At 36.9% G+C, this 25,710-nt stretch overlaps 1 protein-coding gene across 5 annotated transcripts in view; it reads right to left on the bottom strand.

Annotated features, from left to right (window-relative positions):
* Mbnl3 (muscleblind like splicing regulator 3) overlaps positions 1-25,710 on the bottom strand; it is a 94,116-nt gene that overhangs the window by 14,393 nt on the left and 54,013 nt on the right. For all 5 annotated transcript variants that reach the window (XM_028764995.1, XM_028764994.1, XM_028764991.1 and 2 more), the window contains 4 exons: positions 9,606-9,770; positions 2,526-2,717; positions 1,234-1,470; positions 60-210 (listed from right to left, as the gene is read on the bottom strand). In XM_028764995.1, the coding sequence (XP_028620828.1) occupies positions 60-210; positions 1,234-1,470; positions 2,526-2,717; positions 9,606-9,659 (634 nt within the window). In that variant the 5' untranslated portion in view covers positions 9,660-9,770. The remainder of the gene's footprint in view (positions 1-59; positions 211-1,233; positions 1,471-2,525; positions 2,718-9,605; positions 9,771-25,710) is intronic.

Raw genomic sequence — 25,710 nt, 5'->3', positions numbered from 1 at the left:
CTTTGCAACACACATACTTAAACTGTTAAAGCCCAGTATTCGCAGAGCTGTGCTCTCACCTGTCGGGATAAAAGCCGGCTGCGGAATCTGCATGTTAGCCAGAGCCTGTTGGCAGTGGAAACCAGTGGGGTTAAAGACCGGAGTGGCGCCATTGGCCTTGTCAAGGGCTGACCTCTTTGGTATCAGTTGAAGTGCACCAGATGGCAGGGCCTAAGGAGAAGGGACGGATTCATCGCTAGGATCAGGGAAGTAGTAAAAATGTACTCAGACCAAGAAAGTGCCAGTAATCTAAGAAACAGCCTGGGAAGCCACCACAAGGGTAGCCATTGAGCAAGACTTTCCAGGAGTAGTGGACACCCAGCAGGGCAAACAACAGAAAAGGCCTTTTAATGTCTCCAGTCCATAACACTTGGGGCAGGATGGGGCAGTAAACCTTAATAGAGAATTTTCATACACCATTAACTTCTCAGGTATGCTCATTTAGTAAACAATAGAAATGAGAGAGACAGAACTGTCAGTAGGAGAGGAACGGAGATTTCTGCCCATTAAAGTCCCGACATGGATGTAGTGAAACACCTGAGGTTTTCTAATGTTGACCTCTCACACTATGTCCCACAATTACTGTTTTCCTACTTGCTACTTTTTAGTGTTATCAATCAAAACTAACTTTTTGCCCAGTAATGACTGCTAGGCTAACTCAAAAGGAGAGGCCTTGTCCCTCAGTCACGTCAGGATCTCCCTGAAGCTATGGCAGCCTTTTGCCTTGATCTTTCCCTCTGCCTGTATCATGCCACCAGACTGGAAAGGTAACTCTGACCTTTGTGAAATCAGAAGCTACTTAATACTCCATCTTTCAAGTGTTGTGATGTCAAAGGAATTAAAAAGTGAATGGCGAAGTGCCCAGGAAAGTGACTCAGAATACAGAGGCAACTCTGCCATCTTTGAATATTAAAATCATATATTTTTACCATTTTCTAAGATCATGAGAAAGAGAATAGTGGGTTAATATCATTAATAAAGTTTTTTAAATAAATTATCATTAGGAAGTATTACCAAATAATTGGAATAAATTAGTCCTATCTATTCTAATGTATAACTTCGGCTATCTGTATTAAGATACACTCATGAGTAGCCAGTTGTTTACATATGCAGAATATTATATAAAGTAGGCTTACATGAATCATCTATTCCTGCCCCCCAAACAGAAAGCCCATAGTCCCAACCTACTCTTACCATTGCATTGGCAACCGAATGGTTCATCTGGTGATGAGCTGCCCTGAGTTTGGCCTGCAGGTGGGGAGGAGGATGAAAGTACTTGCATTTCTCCCGGGAGCATCGGCCTTTAATGTAATCCATGCAGATTGTCACAGTATTATCAGTGACTTCAATCATGGAAACATCCGTAGGGTGAGCATAGCGGCACTCACTCTCCCCACGGGTACAATTTCCACGCTGAAATTCACGGCAAACCTTAAGAAGGAAAAAAAAACACATTCATTTTCAGTGATGACTGGAAGGTGACTGCTTTTTATTTACCTTCCTAGAACATATCAGAGTCACATATATATCTTGTCATTTATGTAAGAAATATCTATGAAAGATGAAGGATAATACAAAGCAATATTCACCCTAAGATAAAGAATACAATTTCTATTCGAGAGGGTGGATCACGTTTTCTTCAAAGATAAGAGTGTCTATTTGCCTTACACAAACATAGGACTTTAAAGTATTACTAAAGAATGTATTTGAATCCTGAAGTTGACCTATCTATCCTAAATATAATTGTTTCTTTAAGGTTTGGGGTGTTTCTCTATTACACAGTCAACATGTAAAGGACATTAAATCATGTGTATATTCAGATTCCATTATAATATGTGAGCAGGTATTCAATTGAATGCCTACGGAGCTGACTTTTTAACAAATCAACCAGTCACTTACTTTAGTGTACAAAGAATAGAATTAAGGGAAAACTAAAGGATGCCAGTAAATCAAAGGCTGTTTGAAATTTCCTTTAAATTATTCATGTTTCATGAGCTATTTACTTATGAAATACATCATTTTTTAACATGGAGAAAATGGTTAGACATATAATGCATTTACAACCTACATTCATACAGCTTTACATTCTATAATTTTAGAATGTTAGGTTCATCTTTTTTCAGTTTATCATTCTAGATCAGAGTGTCTATTCTAGAAAGTAAAGATTTATGAGCCATCCCAATAATCCCACTCTACAACGCTCCAGCATAGATACAGAGAACATTTACTCTCAGACTTTCTACACAATGGTTCATTTTTGAACCATTCTGAAGCATTGTTTGACCTACTACACAACAAAATTCATTCAGTTGGCAGAGTAAGGTCCAATTGAAGTTTAAAAATGGTTAACATTCTTTCTCAGGCTCCTTAGGCTAAAAAGGTACTTGGATGTACTTATCTAAAACATTCAACAAACTAGCCTCTGAAAATGGTACATCATGTATAAAGTTAACAATTCATATTACAAGCATCTATATATGTCTTACCTCCAGTCTATCTGTACGAGTTGGTTTTGGACCAGGAACTCCTGACAGTGCCAGAGCTGGATTTCCAGAAATCAGAACTGGACCATTTGGAAAAACCTCAGCAGGAACCAGGCCCATCCCAGGATGAGGTATGTAAGGATTGAAAGCCATAGCAGGATTAGCTGCAAGTGATGGATTCATAGGAAAAGATCCCTGTGTTCAAAAGAGAGAAAATGAGGTATTATAGCTAAACAAATTTTTCTTACCATTTATTGTACCAGGCATTTTTGAAGGAATATAAGCCATACCACAATATAGTGCTATTTCTTTTTATTTTGGGGATTATATGATAACATCTTATTATATTTATTACATAATTATCCTATTTTTATATATTTATATCAGTATATAATTTTTCCCTTCCATTTCCTCTTCAAATCCTCCCATACCCCCCTTTTTACCCTCTTTAAAGTATATGGCATCTTTATTTTATTTTAATTGTTGTTACATGAAAAAGTATATATACATGAAATTATATATATATTCCAAATATAATTACCACTGTTTCTTGATTTTTTTTGCCTTTTAGTAATTCCTATATAGGTGCTTTTAAAAGAACAACTCTCTATAAGCATGAACTTTACTGGTAAGCTGATTTTTGGAAAAGCCCTAATTTAACCAATGCATGACAAGAGACACACATATACACACAAAGACACAGACACACACAGACACACAGACACACAGACACACAGAAATTTCTCTTAGTTTCCTTAGCCTTTGCCATGCCTTTAATGGGCAGAGGGGTACGGTTGGTGTATTCCTGAAAACTCCTTTCCTCCCACCTTCTCCTTCCTCTTCCCAGCTGTAATTGGCTATAAGGCTGCCTGTCCTGCCACATGTCCCAATCACCCAATAGTGTCCCACCCTTCTTTCTTTCCTTAGCCCAGTACTATTTATGGAAGATGTGGAAAAACAAAAGGGTAATTTAGGAAAAGTGAATGCCTTAACAGTTTACCGTCTATCTAAAATGAGGATATCACTGTCATTTTATTTTACCATTTTCTTTTGAACTCTAGGACCTTTTTCAGAAATGGATGTGACTAAGCCCAGCCCTTGTCTTTTCTAGGGACCAGATGACACTCATTGTTCAAAAGGAGATCCTAGAAATTCTACAAGGATTTCTGTTATGGAGGAAGAGATAAGATACCAGAATTATATGGTCTATAATTTAAGAGCATAATTAGTAAAGAAAAGCCTTAGAAATACAATGCTATTTACTGGTTTGGGTATGTCTGTACTTAAAATTCCTGGATTCAAAAAGACTGGTATGCTCCTGCCTTTAGTCTCAGGAATGGCACATTTTATCACTTTACAGCACTGTTTTCCAGTTCCCGACACATGTCTGCATCTTTACAATGTGGTCATCATTTCACTGATAGCTCTCTCTGACCTAGAGTACTGAATACTTACTGAGTGACTTGTAGATACAACTGAAGATATATTTCAAAATAAATTTGAAATTTAACCAATGACTAATAAATATTACTTATATATTTCTAATAGCAACTTAGTAAGTTAATTAAGCTCACTGTGGTTTTACTGAGTGCATGTGTTCTTTCTTGCATTTCTTTCACTGGAGAAATCAAACTGCCCCCATACATGCTAAATTGCAGTCAGAGGGCTTCCTCTAACTACAGGGAAAACAGGAATGTGTGGAGTCTGGCAGGGGCAATAAGTACAACTCCTACCTTATCCTCCATGCCTACTTTAAATTTCCACTAGCACAGCTGCTGGAAGAAACCCTGAAGGCCAAGTTGGCTGACATAGGACTGCTCCTGCTTCAGCAGTCCTCCTTAGGCAAATTTATTAAACTAACTGACTACTCTGTTAACAAGAACAGAAAGAATCTACCTCAAAGGAACAGGCCTCATTAGGGTAAGGGGAAGATACTTTAAAATGAAGGGACCAAACTAGATGCCAAAAAAGATGATGGAACACTCTTGGGAGGGGCTCTCCAGTTTGAGGACAAATAGCCCTGGGCTGACCAAGCCCAGCTAAGTCTTATGATGGAACAGTTCTCAGGAACTTGTCTAAGTTCTCACCATTTTCAGGAATTAGACCTTGACAAGTCAGATCTTACTAATTCAATGATTCATACTCATTCCACAATCAGCAAGAATCTTTGAAAGTAAAAGCTCCACATTACAACCACACAGTAGTCTTGTTTCCAAGTATTTGTTTCCTCTCAGACTTTTATGGACTTTCTCACTGAAGTCACTTCCAATTCTAAATACTTCTTAATTTTGCTTTTTCTAAAACTGAAAAAAACCCACTACAACTAGAATCTAGTAAACAAAGGCTGAGGGGTGGATGGATTATTTTCAGACTAAAAAAATAACATCTGTAATTAATTTTCGATTAAAAGCCAAGCTCAATGTTCACAAAAACTCTAACCTCTCTAATTTTCACTTTTTGCCAGGGGAAATTTTTCTTTTTAGCTTTTTTTCTGTTTTTTAAAAACCATTTAAATGTACTTAGGGTCTGTTATTTCTTCTAATAGTATGAAGAAAATCTGTAAATAATCAGCCTATCAAAAAGGTAAACCGATTCCTGGAGATGTTTAGTTCTTTTTAAAGATTTAACCACAAACTCTACTGGGTTGCAATTAGGTTTTAAAATTAGAGTTGTAGCTTTTATGACCATTCCATCTTTGAGTACAAATGCTATTCTATAACACTTTATTGAGGAGCAAGTTCTTCCAAGTGCGGCCCTGGAGCAGAGCAGGAACTCCTGAGCTGCTTATTTCTTTTGAAATAAGCATTTCTATGTTCTCAACACCACCTCTGCCCCAAGCTAACTATGCCATTCCTTGAATCTGAACCTTCGATGGTTTAGCTTTGACTAACAATCATGAGTTAAGTCAAGCAGCCTACAAATTTGTGCATTCAGTTGCAGTAACCTAAGCAACCTAATCCTGCCTCTATGTATACAACATCTTTCCTGTCAATTGAACTAACAGATCTATTTACTGATTTCACTGTGCTCCTTTGTAGACTTGTGTTACAGAAAGTATGGACATTTAACCTCTCTCAAACATAAGAATTCATAGCATTCACACACACCCACACACACACACCCCATCCCACCCCCCCCAGAGAGAGAGAGAGAGAGAGAGAGAGAGAGAGAGAGAGAGAGAGAGAATCCTTACTCATATATGTTTATAATTGCTACTTAGTGATTAGCTATGGGAAGATAATAGTCTTCCAAGGTAAAAATTTAAGAACCTAGCAAATATTCTTCTTAAAGGACTCTAAAGCATCTTTTGAATAATATAACAATTCAATAAAAATTCTGGCTCTTTAACCAGTTACCTCTTGATGGTTGATTTTATATCTTAGCTACTGTGAACAGTGGTCAATAAACCTGGAAGTACAGGTGTCTCTTTCATCAAATGGTTTGAGTAACTAGAGTCTAGTACAAATCTTGATAGTCTTCAGGTTCCCAACACATGGATCCACTAAGCGAGGAGATGAAAATGCTGATCACACTGATTAGCATTTCACATTGTATGCATCTATAAAATTATTGCAGTGTACCTCATAAATATGTGGGTAAATATGTTTCCATTTAAAAATTAAGAAAAAAGCAAAAGTTATGCCTTAAGTACATGTGTCTAGTTTATAAACATTTTTGGGGACACTAACCCATTGCTTAAAATGAATTATTCATCAAGTTAGCATAAAGAAATGAAAATTAAATGTTATGCTAAATCCATTGTCTCTCTAACAAAAGAGACCTACTCATTCTCAGTAATACCCAACAACAGTTACAACTATTGATGAACAGAAAAGATTTTAAGTGATGTAAATTATAGCATGACCTAGCAGCCAGAGAATAGCTATGGCCTTTCATCTCTGAGCTTCTATCTAGAGGAAGAAGACTAAGCATTTTCTTTTACTGAGAGTAAACATTTGTTAGCAATTTGTTGAGTTGATTTTAATACCAGAAAAACGGTGCCCTTAAATTTTATTAGCAGTCATAATACTGTCCTTGTATTGTACCTTTGAAGACATTGAGGTTGTATAAAAAAAAAGGTAAGCCTTTTTTAAAAAAATCATTGGGCTTATTGCTGTCAGAAAATTCTGAACAGCAATGAAATACATAGTTTTCATTTCTATCTTTCTTTACTAACTGTTCACATAGAGCACACCTGAATAACTTACGTTTCATAGTTTTTACTTGGTCACCTACTGAGTGATGTTCTTAAGGGGCAGAAGCAGTCAAAAGGCATGCTGCAGAAGGCCCGTATAATCTCCAGACCAGTTAAATGGTACTTCAACAATTATGAGTTATCTTTATAAACAAATGAAAAATGATAATAATGTTCGTCTACTCATCATAATTATTAAAAATAAGCCACCTTTGCCCTTGAGAGAGCTAAGGGAAAAGGTTCATGGTTGAAAAGGAAATACCTGTCCTCAACTACACCCAGTCCTTTTTAACTTTAAAATTATAGATGTCTTTGGTTAAAAAGAAACATTAAAGGTAGTCAGGTAAGCAAATGATAAGTAGAGTACAGTGACTATAGGGGCAAAAAGGAGGCCCCAAACCACAGTTCAGATCCACCCTTCTCTGGTGGAAGGGGAAGCTGCAATAGAGGACTAGGAGGAGAATTTCTTGATACAGGTCCATTATACAGAATGTCTCAGGAAATATATTATAGTCTTATAGCATTATATTTTTAATATGTACATGCATCCTCTTTAGTAGTAAGAGTCCTTTCATATCACTAAAATTCTTCATTGTGAAGCTGAGATTGTTTTTAAGTTTTGCTTTGTTTGAGAGTTTTCTGCTATGTCTACTTCTACTATATTCTACAGTGTTCTCTTCCCTCTTGACAGTGTAGACCGAGTCTGAACATCAGAAACACTGGCTTTTTAAATGCATTGGAAAATGCTAGGGAGCCACGGTGCTTGCTCCATCTGCTAAGCTTTCTTAATAAAGCCACCTAAAAGCTCTCAAAGGTAGATCTTCACAGAAGCAACTGTCAGTGCACACCTGTTAAACACAGTGAACAAACTCTCCTACCATAGCAAGCATACCACCTAAATTGACTAGGTGTGGTTTTTATTCATTGTTCAGTTACATGGAACAGAATCTGCTCTCTAGCTCCCATTCTCTGTAGGCTGACATTCCCTTTATCTAGGGGTTTATAATAAGCAAGCTATATTCAATTTTCCGAAGGCAAATGTGTTCTTCTGGTATCCTAGAAACAAATCAAAGTATGCTTTGTGGAAAGACCTGAAGTTCAAGCTAGTGATACAAATGGTTATTAATGTGCAATCACACAAACACAGGACTGGAAATTTTTAAACAAAATTTGTTCTTAGGACAAGTATTAAATTATTAGTAAGGGGTTGATTAAAAGAGATAAAAAGAACTGATTATAGGAAGAATACATACCATGGAAATTAAGCAAAATTATACATTCCCGCTGTAATATCAAGATCCGGATTCATATTAAAGAGATTTCTTCCAGATGAGACTGGTAAATTCACTTAAAATTGCACACATTAGCTGAATTACAACAGTTCTACAAAGCAACTTCCTAGACCATAGAGAAGCATATCAACCACCTCAGGATTAGATTTTTGTGAACACACTAGCTGTAGAAATTAATCCATATTAACTTGTTTCATCACAATAGCTATCACTAAATGAGGTAGAAAAAACAATTTCTAATTGTTCTCTGGGGATCTTCTATGTAATACTTATTATATATTGTATTGTATTCTGATGAGTCATATTGGCTATCTTCTTAAGCTTGAGATCTTTAAGTTACACCCACCAAAGAAAAATATATATATTAATGTATATTAACATATTAGTATCCATATATGTGTGTGTGTCTGTGTGTGTGTGTGTGACCTATTATCAAACTCATGGAGAATCAAATTAGAAAGCAGAATTGAAGAATGTTCAAACTCAATAAATGTATTACTCATTTCTTTTAAAACGGTTCTCTATTTGCCCAGCATGAGCCATTCTAACCATTCCTACACAGAGACAGAGAGGCTCTCACAGGCTGAAAAGAACATAGTTTTTCTCACTCCTACTTTACTCTATGCCCAGATCTCTGATTCCCCGAAACAGGGCATTTGACAGGCACTCTGAGGCTATATCTTGACCTTTGAAAAGATACCTGCTCTGGATTTATAAGACATATTGGGCTCATGTGTTAGTAACATCTTGTTCTATCCCTTGCTTATTTCCATACGAGCCTGAGAATGGTAACGGTGAGTTAAATACTTGTTTGCCTTAGTCAAACATTGACCAACATCTCCCTACCCTCACCCAAAGCTTCTAGCAACAATCAATTTATTATCTGTTCCTATGAGTTCAACATTTTTGAGATTACATATAAGTAAAACCGTGCAGGATTTGTCATTCTCAGTCTGATCTGTTCCACATGACATAATATCCTTTAGGTTAATTTATGTCATCTCCTTTTATAAATGACACACATATGTATTATATGTATAAATCATCACATTTATACCTTAAATGAATACATTGTCACCATACCACAATAAAGTGAAAAAATAGTTAAAAATTCCTTTGGTTTATTCCCATGTACTTTCCATATTCAATATACATATCTACCTTTCTGTGAACGTTATTCCCAATATCTTACTATCCAGATGAGTAGGGAGGAAACATGATCCTTCAGCATATAAAAGCCCAGACGAGTCCAACAAGGACTTTGCTCATGTAAAGTATTATGGAAGGCCAAATGAGCTCTAGGGAGCTCACTGGTTACATGAGGATTAATCAATCCACTTAATTACCAGCACTGACTTGGAAGGCAAATATATTTGGCAAACTAATAGTGTAGAACATAAAATCTATCATGCATCAATCTATCTAGATGTTCTGGAAACAGTATCATGAACAAAAACATCAAGTGCTCAAAAGTCTCCTGTGATTGGACTTAATGTAAACAGATATGCTGGATAGAAGGCTGGTGTGGAGAACAGTCATACAGCAGCCAGAATACCCCACATGCATTGGCAGTTCTCAAAGACTAGCGTAACTTACAAGAGATGACATCTGAGCGTTTTGGAGCATAAGCTGCATCTGCTGGGCGAACATGGCGGCGGCAGTCTTCTGTTGAATCAGATTGTTTCTCCCATTAATTTCTAGCTGCGACTTTAAGTGGGGTGGAGGGTGTAGGTACTTGCAGTTCTCTCGAGTGCACCGACCCTAATAGCAAAAATTTAGATAAATCTGTGTTTAATAATTCTGGTACGGTTAAAGAAATTATAGAGACTTTCTAAGCTCTTAAGAACCAACAGTCACAAGCCCTAGCCATGAAGTCCCCATTTTCTTTTCCTAACAGGCCTGTAAAATTGACACTCTTATTATCTTTATCTCCCAGATCAACAAACTGACACTAGTGACACTAGTAACACTAGTGACTTGCCCATGGGGGCATACTCGCAAAAATCTAGTTGTTATTCTTCCAGAACATTCTTAGTTGCTCTTTATTAGGAAAGGTATGCCATAAAATATAAGTAGAAATTACAAAGTGAAATAAAAATCTTTCAACAAGAGTTGCAAAGATGTAAAATCATCTGTTTAAGACTGGGATATGGATCCATATGGACAAGTAATTAAAAAAATTCAGGGAGGATGTTTAAGAATCACATACAAGTTTATTAATCCTGGATTCTATTACCTGGGACAGTCTAGGTTCCAAAGCTTTCTTTTTCCCCAGCACTTTATGCTAATGAGGCTGTGATAGTCTGAGAATAAATCTGTATGTCTGATGGTCATATGTTGATTATTAGGTTGTAGCAGCAACATCCTTAGGTCATTGAGATACTAAAGTTTGTCCTGGATTCTCATCATTTTTTAAATTCATAGTTCAATCAGTTTCAAGCAAGGATAATATTTAAATTCTATCGAACCATGCATGGTGACTCATGTCTGTAATCCCAGTATTGTGGAGACAGAGGCAGGATTAAAGCCATGAGTTCAAGGCTAACATAGGCTTCAGAGTGGGGCCTGTTTCAAAAAACCAAAGGCAAAACCCCACATGCCTTTGATGTCCTGTAAACGGTGACTCAGCTGCTGTTTATGTGATAGCAAAGAGTGTCACTGGACAAGTTGTTTATTGCAATGTCTTATTATGACCGACCACTGTATTCAACTATGAACCTTACACGAAGCAACTAAAGGCTATCCTGTTTGGATTACTAAATCCACCATAATCCTTTTGAGATAAGCACAACTGCAAGTAAACCTTTTCCCATCGATGTGGGATTCTTTGCCCAGCATGAAGTTACTGGAAGAGGAAGAGGAAGAAGAACGAAAAAAATACAACCTTTTTCTTTGGACTCAGAATGCAAGTTAAGTTATCTGAATTCCCAGGGGAAAAATGAGTCAGTTGACCAAGAGTTTTCATTCAACACATTCTATGCATGGTACTTATTTGCAATACTCAAGTGATACACACATTCACTTCATTTCAGTATCATTCTATGAAATCATTCCTACAATTTTATTGAGAAACATGGTGTGTACTTCAAAATGTTTGCCAAGCTACATATAATGCACATTTGAATGCACTGTTGCTGCTTTTTTGAAGTCTTCATTAATTCTATAAATATATACACACATATAAAATGTACTCGGATGATAATTGCACATATTCATGAGGTAGAGTATAACTTAAAACCTACTGTGAAAAACTGAAAGTACACTTATCATTTGCCCGTCTGTTTCTTCCCCTGGTATATTTATTTTTGATCAAATTAAAATAATTATCAAATCTAATAATAACCTCACTTCAAATATCTTTAAATTTTGTTCTTAAATTCTGGAAAAAGAAGAAATTATACAGATTAAGAGTTGGAAATGTTATTAAGCTAATTCTCCTGAATTCATACAAATAGCTTATAAAAAGCTATATAATTTCAACACACATAAGCACTGCAAGAAAAATTTCCCCCACACTAAAATCACAATCTCAGGGATCTCTTCCCAAGAAAACCATAAACATCATTTTACATATACTATATCTCTCTTAAACGCTGAGACAGTCACATGGATTATAATGCCTAGACCCTTCACCCTCCAGCAACACAAGTAAGGTCGTTTGGCTCAAAAACCCAGTCTAGAAGATGCATAGCATTTGGTGACTTCCACCACGGCATGGTAGCTTATGCTTCTACGTCAGTCTTCCTGCTACTCCTTCCAGACCCCAACAGCAAAAATTTCTCCCAAGGCCCAGGCCTAAATCTTGTCTCTTCTCCCATCTCATTTTTCCAGAGAAATGGAATTATTCCAGAGTTGCAGGGAGCCCCGTGATGGTCCAGATCTTTAATCCCCATCTATCTCTGACCTCGAGTCTGAATTTCAGGCTTTTTTATCAGCAGCTGCAGCTGCAGCTGCATTTCGGGCTCTTGGCCTCTAACCAGGTGGAAATACCTTACTCCTGACCTTTGCCTATCTTTCAGCTTGCTGCAGACACACATTCTGGGACATTGCGTCAATTCTATGGTTTGAGGCAGTTACATAGCAGCAGCGAGGAAGAGAACTCAGGCAGCTGCTGAGCAGGATTGCCTTGGGTTGCAAAGCCTAGATAACTTAAGACCATTGCTATTAGGTAGCTATGGAATAGGATTTGTAATCCCTCTGCAAAAGAGAAAAAGACATATAAATATATCTGTTGTATTCAGAATTCCAAACAATAGAGTGCCTTTACCCCCATTAATTTATTTATTTCAATAGAGCGCCTTTTGAAGGGAAAGAAAGGGAACTGATTCGGGTTTTAGCATTTGCTAAAACTTACAGACTGTTAACATCATTTATACTTCCTGTATTAGAAGAAAGGGAAATGAACAAAAGAACAAAAGGAGAACAATCTATCTGGCATGTTTTCTGCCAACCCAGAGAGAAGAAAACTGAACATATCTTTATGAATTTTTTTATTACTGTCCATTACAAATAGTAACTTTCCTTAAGCTTCTTTTTTTCAGAAACTAATGAAATTTTTACAAAACAAAAACAGTACATAGAAATAGAAAATAAAGAGAAAATTACAGTGTAAAAATGACATCAACTTGGGCTATAAAACCAAAGCATGATATGAAGCATCATGAAACTAAAAAGAAAAAAGTTATTAATCTTAGTTATGAGATTTTACTTGATTTATAAAGCATCCTTTTTTGAATGACAGAATCCATAATTTAATTCTATAACAATGCAAATGCATAGCAATGCCACCTTACTGGAGACTGCTGTTTTTGACACAGAAAGCTTATAAAATACAAAATCTACATTTTTTTAAATCAAAAAATAGATGAGGAGATCATGTAATTTAATATTCATGGTAACTGTAAAATACACAAAGGAACACTAAGACCCTCACGTATTTTATAAAACTCACTTCAGAACTCAGGGCAAAGTATTTATATGCAGAACATTTGATGATAATAAACTTCTAGATAAGATTTATTCCTCAAGAACTCCAAATTTAGATACAGGCTTTAATGTTTCAATTGGCACGATGGGGGATATAGCTGTAGTTTTTGACATTTGGTAACCCTTGTTTTTCATTCATAGTGGTAAAATGGCTTCGGTAAAGCATATATGGATAGGATGAGATGTGGATACGGAGGGGACTGTCCCAAAGACTGCTGCTGTCCTTTGAAAAACAATGACTACAGATTAGAAAGCTTACCATGAACGTCCCTGGGACTACTAAGCAGTCTGAGTGGGCCACAGGACACTCTTCCACAATGAATCCATAATATTCCAGTACCAATCTTAGCTCTGAAAAAGCAACCCCTCAGTTTCCACAGCCACCTCAATGATGTCTCAAACCCTCTACATTCTTATCTAGACTGAGAGTGTCAGAATTGCCATGTATTAGTAAGAATTAGACCATGTTCTGAAGGACTTCATAAATGTTAGGTGACAACATCCTTTGGCCTAAGACTCTTATCATAAAAACAGTAGCTATTGTTGGCTAAAACATGTAAATCAATTGCCCTTGCCCCTTAACCATGTGCAGAGACTTTTCAAAAATAAGAAAACTAGAGCGTGAGCTCCTTTAGGCGTGCCTCCATTTCCCTCTTTTCCTACTTACATTTGGCCTTAAAAACCTAACTCTCACCTGGTCGTCATTATGTTATTAAGTTAAGCAGCTAGCACAACAATTCTAGAAGGAAGGCAGGTTTTGCTGAAATAAGTGCTCCCACTCTGATGAGCCTTCCAGTTCCCTCTTTTCCCACCCACTGTCTGGGAAAATGCGACCAAAAAGCAGCAGGGCGAGAGAATGGCTGCTGACATCTGTGAACCACATCCGCATCAAAAAGTTGATAACAGACAAAGGAGAAACTTGCAGAGCATTTATAAAACCTCCAAAATTCAATCTATTGCCTTTCCCATACCTTTAGGCTTTTCACAAGTGAATAGCAAGCCTTTAACCGAGGAAGAAAAGTAGCATTATAATGATTCAAATCCTACCTAAGTCTTGGAAGTTATGAGAGAGTCTGTCAGCTAACAGAATACACTTGGTGGAAAAAAAAACTATGAAAAGTACTTTTTATGTTCATGAGAGCCCTGTCATCTATCAAAATAAGAAAAGGACCCCAGGAAGCTGAAAAAAGTACCTTCTGTCAGTTACTGTACCTTTAACAAAAACAGCTGTTTGCAGAATAACTTGCCTCTTCATATACATTTGGAGTTATGGGGGGGGGAGTGGTAGATGAAAAAACCTCTCTCAAATAAAAATTTACCCGAATTACCTTTTGAAAGACAGAGCCTTATTGATCTTCACTATCAGGAGCTAAAAATTAAATGTTAAACACACCACACAGATGATTTGTTCAAGAAGAAAAAGAGTTACTCGTTTTTAATGATCATTCGGTAAATGAAGGAAAAATTCCTGACCTGTGCTCTCCTATTATAACATATATATGCTCATAGACGTGGCTAATAGGGATAATCTGCATAATTTTCTCCTCCAAATAGTGTGTCATCAATCAGTATTGATGTACTATACCACGAATATCCTTAACATGTTGCATATCATCACCTTTATTATAAATTTGAGATGCTGGTAAGAAATCTAGAAAAAAAGCTTTAACAAACCAGTTTTTAAAAAAAATATGTTGAAGGCAAAATTACTGAGGCTGAACACAAATCACCAAGGACTGGACCAGCAATGTCCCCAGAGGTACAATTAACATCCCCTTCTTCAGACAATAGAATCCCGTTTTCCTGAAACAACCCGATGGTCCATTTCTCAAGGCCATCCTGGCCTCTGAGCAGCTAGCTCTCAAGTCCGAATAGGCAAGGCTCTAGGAAGAAAGGAACATTTTGCTGCCTATCTTCTTCAAGAGAGCTTTGTAGGCATGATCTCTAAAGCAGGAAGGGAGGATTAGGCTCAAAGATTATTGTTCTAGACTAGGCCACTAAGATAATGTGATTCTGAGAACTGAAACATTTTAGGGCTGAACCGGACTTAAAGTAACATCTCCTTCTCAGTACTCAAAATGGAATCTGTTCAAATGACCACGTGTCTGTAAAGACTGTTCCTGAAGCCTTCTCCCCACCCCGACCCCTTATCTTACCTTTGTTCCTCCAAGGGTCTATTCAGGTTGCCCTAACACCTAGCACTAAATACATCAATAAATTGTTTGCATGCCTATCCCATGTGCCAGACTTTGAGTCTCACTCAGAGAAGACCTCTATCTTTCTCATCTTTGAATCCCCTCAGGGATGTATCTGTGCCTGGTGGATAGTGGCCACACAAGTTTGCTAACCTTTGGGAGGATAAGTTTCTAGAGAGCTGCACTTAAAAACTTCTCCCTGCTCCCCACTCTATTGCCTTTAATGAGCTCCCTCTTCTTTCTCCAAGAAAGAGAACAGTAGTCAACACATGACTGAGTTGAATGAGCTATTATTTCATTTAAGTCTAGAGGACAGTCTGGAAGTTTTCTCCTATGATTATGAACCCCGAGGAATATGTGACCACTCTCCTAGTAATTTAGTATAACTGAACCAGAAGTGATATGAATCCATAAGGCACACAGATATAACTCCCTAGTTCTAATCCAAAGAGTCTCAAGATCCCCCAGAATATAGACCCCACTGTATGACCAACAGGAATGATTAAAAAAAAAAACCCAGCCACTGATGCATATCTAATCAGCACCTGGGCCTGCCCAAGGGGAGCTCTGGATTTCTAGGGTCTGCTGTCTGTTTACCACAACGTGCTTCTCTACCTGCCCCACCCCTACGCAGAATGTCTCTAAGCGGGCTGTAGGTCAAATTCCCCTAAGCTACTTCGACAAAGGTGAAATACGGCTTTAGGAAAAGCACAGCAGGCGGAGCCTTCTTGTGACTCTCTACTGTACATATCAATTCTTAAGAAATATATTCCACCCAAGCTCAATTTAATTCCCAATAAAGAAAGATTTTACTTTTGAATCATCACAGGCTTGAATCTTTTCATTGAAAAGTTTGAAAGAGTAAATAACAGTAAAAACAAAACCCCAACTTGTTCACAATCGAAGCAAGCTGACCTCACGGATATCCAGAATCTACTCCTGCTGCTCCATTCCCCGCCAACTAAACATACAGTTTTTACCTTTGCTCTAGTTGAATATCTTCAATCATTTTAGATAGAATATTTACTGGATACTTTGTCAATAACCAACTCCTTGTGAATGAATCATCTCTATTTTAAAAATACCCAGAATCAAACTAAATTCTCAGGATAAAGACACACATTGGTGCCAAGTTATCCAATTCAGAAGCACTTCTGATGGTAAGCCTTCATAGAAGCTGGCTTTCACCGTCTTGTGGCAGCTAACATAAAATGTCATTAAATACAGAAAACTTAGTGTATTATCCGCGGGAAAAAAATGCACTTAAAGCCACACAATCAGACAGCTACTTGCTACATAGACTTTGTTACGAAACAATATAAAAGAGTGTCTGCCTCTGCTCAGCAGTAGAATCTACTGTACTACTGCTCTTTTACATTCTTTGTCTGGACACCCCCTTCAGCATCTAACACTGCAATTAGGAAGCCAAGACAAAAAGAACAGCAGCTGCCTGTACCCTTTCTTGCCTCACTAAGGCTTATGCTTTGAATCCTACCTAGGGACGTTAAACTTAACAAATAGAACTAAAAGAATCCTAATTTACAAGCCATCTAAGTATACATGTGCTACATTCAATATTTTATCTCGTAACTTGCTCCGCACCCATTCTATGCTGTGAATTGAGCTAAATAAAGTCAAAGCCATTTTACTCCCTTTACCAAAGGGCCCGTCTTGCGGGACCCATCGGCCCAGGATCAGCAAGCACACAAGTCACCCAGAGGGAATGCTAAGCTCCAGCTTACCTGACCAGCTGCAAGGAACTGAAGGAAGTTGGCTACTGGAGAAGGCAATTTGTTCACTCCGTAGCCCCTCCCACCATAAGCATCACACCAATCACTTACCTTGCCAGCCGCTCCACCTTCTCAGCCACAGAGGCAGGACTACACTCACTCTTTTTTTTTTTTTTTTTGTATAGTTAAGTGACTGCGCTGCCTGTTGGAGCTCCCTCTTTAGGTTAAGATAAGAAGGAGCATGGGATGAGACAGAGGATTTCTTTATTTATTTTGTGGAGCTGGAGGTGGACTCCCGTCCCCAGCAGAGCGCTCTATCTTCGAGCTACACTCCCGGCCTGACTCCAAACTTATACAATCCATTTTTTGAGCATGAAAATGAGGCTTTTATATTTTTTTAAAGGCTTTTCTGTTTGTGAGCTAGGGAGAGATTAAACAGGGAGGCCAACTTTCTTTCTTAATCCTGTCTGTGAACTACTCATCCATTAATGTCCAGGGAAATGAGAGATTAATGTCATGTTTCCCTCTATATACTCACATAAAGTTTATCCAAGTACATACTCAAAACACAAAATTGGAATAGCATTTTCTGTCAATGCTTGATTATTCATATTAAAACAAAGGAAAGGGCTGGAGAGATGGCTCAGTGGTTAAGAGCGCTGCCTGCTCTTCCAGAGGACCCAGGTTAAATTCGTAGCAACCACAAGGTGGCTCACAACTGTCTGTAACTCCAGTTTGAGGGGATCTGATACCCTCACACAGACATACAAGCAATCAGAAGACTAATGAACATTAAAAAACAAAAAAGAATATTTTAAAACATAAGGGTAGAAGGATGGCTGCGTGGTTAAAAGCCCGGGTTGCTCTTCAAGAGGACACAGATTCGATTCCTGGGGCCCACATGGTGACTCACAACCATTTGTAACTTCAGTTCCAGGATCTGACACCCTTTACTAGTCTCCACAGACACTGCATGCATTTGATGCGCAAACATACATACAAGCAAAGCACCCCTACATAGAAACGAAAAATACAATGAAAACAAAGTAAAAGTCCATGGCTAATTCTAATGGACAAATAATATATTCCAGGAGATGGCTATAATAGGCTCACACTGCTGAATATAAACAGAAGTGGCAATCAACTTAGGAATCATTCGGTAGCCACAGTCCTGAATTTATTTTTATTTATTGGTAATACAGAGTCTTTGGAATTAAAAAAGATTCAGATTTAGTAGGTTCTGAGTGAGTGAAATTATTCTATGCAGGGAAACTTTATACATCGATGGACATATAACAGAAACATTAAAGGATGAAGTAGAAAGACCCTTGAAAATAATTTAGTTTAGCATTTGCTAGGATACATACTACAGACCATTGCTCCAAAGCAGGATTATCAAAAACAAGGAGTCTTGATCTAAATAGTTGGAAGAACTGGCACAATAAATAAATAGCTTTCATAGAGAGTAAAAATATACAAGAATCCCATATGTCCTTCCGAAATCTGCTCACTCTTGCTCACTCGGTATTTTACAACATTGCTTAATTAGTAAAAGCTACCACACTGCATGAAATGCCCACCATTATCTCTCTACTGAGGGGATAGTGAAAATACCAATCAAATTCATTTTCCTTGTGCTACAGATAAACAAAATAAAGAGAGCAAACTAGAACTCATGGCACAGTATAGGCCAGGCTTGTTTTGTTGTTGTTTCTGTTTTATGTTCACTTTCATTTCCATCCTAAATCGAAAAAGTGATTTTTTTATTGCAATATTTTTTGTTGTTGTTTTGTTTCTGCTTACATGGAGTCTCCTCAAAGCTAACAAGATGGGAGTGTTTTACTTTGATTGCTACAAAACAGTATTCCACTATCATTGTCCCAGACCCAGGCCTTTCCTCCGTTTATCAGGAATTCCCCCCAGCGTGCTCTGGCTTTCTTTTCTGTGAAGGCTTACTCAGGCCAGAACTGCAAGTCACCTCTGTCAAACTGGCTTTTCTACACTGGGACTTCTTTCCCCTGGAACCAAGCCAGTTACTCGAGGTTTTCCATGACTTAAGGGTCTCAAGTGAGTTTTAACTGTACTAAAACTCAGGAAGTAGGAAGGTATTTGGCAATTCTCTAGATTCCTATGAGATTTAGTTATGTGCTATGCTTAAACATTGGGGTTTCCATTTAGCAAAATTAAATTTCCTGCCTCTATGTGAAACACAAGTTTCAAACAAGGATTTAATTTAGATAAATATCTTCCAAACATATAAGAAGAACATAAGATGAGAAAAACGCTAATTATTGTCTGAACAATTTTTAAAAGTTAGTTTTACAAGACTCAGCTTGTTATCAAAAAGTTTGATAATTATGTCACAAAATACAGCCACCTTTCGATCCACACAAAAGTTATATAATGGGCACTATGATAACTTACTACTGCGTTTTAAAACTAGGAACATAAAGATAAAAATCAGGTGCTCTTGTGCTAAAGATAAACACTCCTTCAGATAAAGAAATTTCAGAGCACTATATAAAAATGTTTACAGGTTGCTAAGTTTCTCAGAGTGAGATCATGTTACAAACCTCAGAAAGAGACAAATGACATGACAACTAGAGTTCTCCTCATACTCTTATCATACTTCCAATTAATAACAAAAATGTAATTTCCAAGCAGGGAGTTAGGCTTGGTAACACAGGCCACCTCTAAAATCTTTGGCAGTATGAACTAAGTCACACTTCCTTAGTCATTTCATATATATTCATCCATAGTAGTCTAAGTCATTATTTAAGATTTATTTAAAAATGTAAGATCTAGAGTCAAGACAGTTTAGAGTGTCATACAATTTCAAGAAAAAAAAATCCAAACCCTAAGTGTACTATATTTAAATAAAGTGGTGTTTTCAGCAAAATGTGTCTGAAATTCATCTAAAACTTAGGTCAGTTATCTTCTATGTTCTGTAGGAAAAGAAAAGAACTGATTTTGTCTTACCTTAACACCCACCAACTTTCTTCAATTTCTTATGAATTCAGAGATACATATGTATTTCAGAGATATAAAGTGAATCAACAAAAAGCCCTAAATGAGACTATTGCCATAACTTTCTGAAAAAGTGTGTTTTAAAAGGACCCTCTTCAAGCCTGGTTTAGTAAATACAACAATCTCATTAAATAACCTTCTGCTTTTGGTGAGCTTTTAATATTTGACAATGATGAAACTGTTCCTACTAGTCAAAGACCTAAATAAGGGCATCTCAAACAATATAACTAGAACATGGATTAGTTTAAGTAAAATAAAGAGATTAACGAAGGTTTTATGTTTTAAAATAAATCAATCCTTCAGCCACAAATGCCTCATGCTCTTACAGAGAAGAAGTTGAAATACTATCATTGCCAAAAGATGTGTATCTCCAAATCTCAAACAAGGGGGAAAATTAAGCAAAGCAAAGAACAGAGAGAATTGATTAGCTGTATTCATTCATTCATTCATTCATTTTTTCTTTCCAACTTTTTTTTGAAAAATCAAAGTATCTTTATTTGAAGACGATGTGATTCTGTACATAAAGATCCTAAAGATCCCCTTCTACGGATGCTGAATACCTTTTACAAAGTAGCAGAATATAAAATTAACATGCAAAAATCAGTAATAGTCGTGTAGGCAAATGGCAACTCATTAAGAAAGAAATCAAGAAAGCAATACCATTTGCAATAAATTAGCTGTTGAAATACATCAGTTTTACTCCCAAAGTAACTTAAAAAGCTGGAAGACTTATAGAAGGATTGGTGTATTTGTAAGGACGAGGTATTTTTACAAGGTGAAAACTTTATATTCATCACAGAAAGGTGTCACCATGCTACAGTGCAATCTAATCTGTACTTTATTGAATGGAGTCCTCAACTTGGGATAGAGCAATAAAAATAAAACAAATCTACCCTAGGTATATTGTGCCTTCCTTGTCAATCAGGATAAAATTTGGAAAATGGGACTTTTGAAAAAAATTAAATGAGTTCATCTGTTTATACTTTCTATATAAGGTAAGTCAAATTCCAGTCTAGAAAATATCTCATAAAGCCAATAAAGTAAAATAAGCCAAGTAGTGTAAAAACATCAGTATGCAGGTCTCACACATGGATTTTTCTACTAAAGGTAACTGGAGCATCTTTTTTTATCTTATCCAATTTCACATTTTGCAATGAGTTTGTTACACACTAGATTCTATAAGGACAAGGGAGTGCTGAAGTATTTTTACTATCCATAAGGATGCTGGAGAAAAGTTGTACATACAGTTTTAGCTTAGGTTACTTGCCATGTGACTTTTGTAAACAAACGTTTAGGCTTTCTACTAATTCCATCCCAACAAAAAGTCATTTGAAGGATTTATATGATAATGTGAACTGGTTTAATTCTTTGGGGGGGGCAGTGTCTTACCATATAGCCCAGTCTGGCTTCAACTTGATACACACACACACACACACTCACAGAGGGGGGTGGAGGGAGAGAGAGAGAGAGAGAGAGAGAGAGAGAGAGAGAGAGAGAGACATCCATATCTGCCTGAAACTCTTGACCTTCCTGCCTCAGCTTTGGAATATTGGGATTATAGATATGTGTGCCCCACCTAGTTCGTTTGCATTTTTTCACCATGTGTCCATCTAAGGTATCTGCCTTCATTATTTATTTACTATGCTAGTCAAAGTGTTATAAACATATTATTTCTTTGACTCTTCCTAGTAGTGAGAATTGAAATATAAAAGGAAGGAAGTGCCCAGGCTGACAGAGATAACAAGGGAATAGAATGGGGACTTCAACCTAGGTCTTTTTTCCTAGACACAGGTCACATTCCAAAGACCGAGACACCTTATTGCCTTCTAAACTTTGGTAGAGATAAACTAAGGATAGTTTAATAGATAATTTCAAACAGTTCTACCAGCTGAATCTCCATATTCCCTCTAGCAAGGACTGAATATTAATTAATATTAGTTACAGCCAGAAATGATTTAACATACAAATATATGTAGAGTGAGAGATATTCTATTAAGTACATAGATATTTAGGGTGACTAAAAATCAATAGACAAGGTAACTGAATGTTGAATATAGTCTTCCTCGGGAGTAGTGTCTCAGTGCTTAATAGTACTTCTTGTCATACTTGATGCCCATAGTTTGATCTCTGACACCCACACTATAGGAGAGAAATGACTCGTGCAAGTTGTGTTATGACTCTCACACGCACACTATAGCACACATGTGCACAAGGACATACATATAAATAAATGTAATTAAAAACTCATTTTCATATAGTGCGGTAAATATCGGTGTGCATGTACTCCTATGGTATGCTGACTTGAGTCTTTTGATATATGCCTTGTCTTTGGTTTGTTGATAGGTCTTTTTGCTGCATTCAATAATGGCTGCACCAGTTCACACTGCCACCAGGAGTTTGTTCCTCTCTCTGGTCCTCATCTCAGCCACCTGTTTCCTTGATGGGAACATTTCTGAACTGGATGAGATGTGATCTTAAGGAAATTTTAATTTGTGTATCAGATGGCAAAAAAGGTTGAACAATTTTTCAAATAATTATTGGCTATCTCATTTCTCCCTTTGAGAAACAGACCATGATGATGGGGGAGGAAGAAATCGGAAAGGGAGGGACAGAGGAAAACAAGAGAGTGTAAGGGAGTATAAGTGACCCTGAAGCAGACGGAAGGACTATCTGTGGGAACAGATATCAGTGGGGAGATGGAGAATAGGAGAGGATAGTGGGAGGAAGCAAAGAAAAAGCATTGTCAAAAGGAAAATGTCAAAAGGAAACTCATTATTCTATAACCTCCATAATTTCTCTCAAAGTATGCACTCCAGGTTCAGAAAAAAAAAGATTGTTTCAAAATTAAGGTATAGAATGGTAGAGGAAGACATTGGACATCAACTTCTGGCCTCTGTATGCCCATGCATGTACGCATCCAAAACACACATACGCACATACACAAGCACACACACACACACACACACACACACACACACACAGGTTTAAAAGAGAGAGGGCTTAAAAACATGCAGCAACTAGTCAACCACTGAAAGAAAAAAGAAAGTCTTCTATCTGTCAGGATGTGGAATGATTCTTTTTACACAAGTTTCAGGCTTCTGCTGGTTTATTTGGGGGAAACAATGTTAACTTTTCAGGAGCTTGAGCCCTGACCACTAAGACCCAACAAAAGGGAGACGTCAGCACAACCCTACCGGGAGAGAGAACTACTGGAGAAAGTAGCATTTTGTGACCATTCTTATCACCATAACGGAAGAAGCTGAAAAATACAGTGTTTTCCTTCTGGAGCAGGCTTTCTGGTCCCAAGGGTTTGAGTGCTGTAGCTTCCATATTATCACAAAGTGATAAAGCTTGGAGGAAAACTCCAAAAAGGACAAGTTCAGCCTGGTTTTGAACAGAACAGTGCAGATTGTTCTGCCATATTCCATTCCTTTCAGATCAGAGACAAAGGACAACTCAAACACAGTACATGCATACCATCTCACAGAAGCCTTCCGCACCAAAAGCTCAGTACCATGAATGTGATTTTCAAATATAAATGAGTAAGTGGCTACATCATATAACTATATCAGTAATGTACACATCTCAACCCTTCAATTTGTCCTTTAGTTCTTTTCCACAACTTTTAAGACATAGAGTGCTATAGACATTTGCTGATGACAAGACTCTAGCGCACATAAGTGGCAGAACAACTGACGGCACAGAATGAAAATAGTATGACAGAAAAAACTGTGAACAATCACAAATTCAGTGTGATGAGAATCAACCATTTAGAACTAATTATTTTGGTTTCAATCTGCAATATTCATCAAAAGGGTCGTGAATGAAAACTTGCTATGCAGATAGCAACTCTACTAGGAGGTGCCATAAACTTTACAATATTAGACCCAATTCTGATCATTTGGAATACTGACTATAAGTTCACTCCATCAATCCATCTCCCTTTCTCTTTCTAGCTTTATCTCTCTCTCCTGTCCCCCCCTCTATCTATCTCTCTATCTCTATTTTCTTCTAGACTAACAGGAGCTGGGCAGCTTTCCTTTGTCACAAGCTTTCCAATCATAGGACTTAACAGGTCTCAGGATACATAACAGACAAAACCCTCTGAAACTGTACACAAAATACACACTTTCTTCTTTTCAGGTATTTTTGTCATAGCAACAGAAACCTGACTAACAGACTAGTCATACTTCAAACATAGATTCACTAAACAAAGAAGAAATGCATTTTAGTATGAATGCAGATTCTCCTGAAAAGAACACTAAAGTGGAATCCAAGTGCACCAGATTTGTAATTCAAATTCTGCTAATTAACTTTTCTACAAGTAATTCCTAATTCCATATACTTTATAGGTTCCTTGAAAGCCTATAGGGATTTGGTAAAATTTATTATTTTTTAGAAATAAAATAATATCATATCAAAATGTATTATTATTTTTAATAAAACTAAAATACTTGCTTACAATTAATCAAAGATAGTCTAACAAATTACAGCTATTTGTATCATTTTAGCTTTCTATTGGAAGTAGTGCATTATAGTTTACTTAATACTTGATTACATAAGTAATATAAACCAAGTGCCTAGACAAATAGTTTACCATAATGTTAAAAAAGTGAGATGTCTCCTATGAGAACTGGTTGTTACTGTTAAGCAACTGTTACTAACACATCTTAGTATTTCAGTGGAGGAGCAGAAGATAAAAATGCAGACTCACATATTATTCTCATTCTCCTAAAACACTTCAAACAATCTCTGTTCTCTCCTCTTCAACTGTCAACAAACCAGCACTTAAGAGACTAATTATTCTCCTAGTATTACAACTATCCTACATTATGATTCCTCAGTAACGAAGGCTAGAGTGTACCTCAGTGGCCAAGCACTTGCCAGCGTGCCAAAGACTCCAGGTTCTAGTCTCAGTACTCAGAAAATAAAACAAAAACATTTGTGAAAACTAACACAACAGAAATTCATATTTGAATCATAATAAAACATAATAAAGTCATCTTTCTTATACACAAAAGCATAGAACATCGCTGTCTTTGATTGACAGTTCTAGCATTATTGTGATCAATGTTATATTTCATTTATAACGTGTTAAAAAGATAAAATCAGACAAGTCATGAATGGTTTCTCATTAGTGTGAAGGACAAAGCAATGAGGAGATTGTATAATAATAGTAAATAAGAAAACAAATAAACTGGGGAGAGATAGTGAGGGAGGGAATGGGGTAGCCTGATGAACATATGTTATATACATGTGTGAAGGGCTCAAATAAAACCTTTGTATCCCCAAAAGAATCAATTGTGAAAAAAGATGCTAATTGTTAAAATACCAATGATTATACACAGCAAAGGGATTTTAAATAGTATACAAAGTAGGTAAATAATAAAAGTTGAATCTCATTTTAAATCTGGTAATAAAAGAGTCAGTTCATTTCCCATTTTTCCTATCAACAAGCTAACCTTTTGGAAGCTAAACTGACTCATAAAATGTAAAAATGCTTAAACACACACATGCATGTCATATGTATGATATATACACATACACATGCATATATCGTATATAAACACACACCAATTTTGCCTCACATTTCTGCTTATGAAATTTTGTATTTGGATTGTGCATGTTTCACAATCCTGACAATAGAGCTTTATATACAGAAAGTCACTACTCTTTCTAAAGCATTATAACAGACACATGGCTAAGATCATTTTACTTCATTTCACTTTCACATATTTGTCCAACCATATGCTTCTTGGCTAA

Source organism: Grammomys surdaster, unplaced genomic scaffold (genome assembly GCF_004785775.1).
Source record: "Grammomys surdaster isolate TR1022 unplaced genomic scaffold, NIH_TR_1.0 147, whole genome shotgun sequence".
NCBI lineage: Eukaryota > Metazoa > Chordata > Mammalia > Rodentia > Muridae > Grammomys > Grammomys surdaster.
Note: the sequence above shows the minus strand (reverse complement) of the source record. Positions and strands in the feature narration are given on the sequence as shown.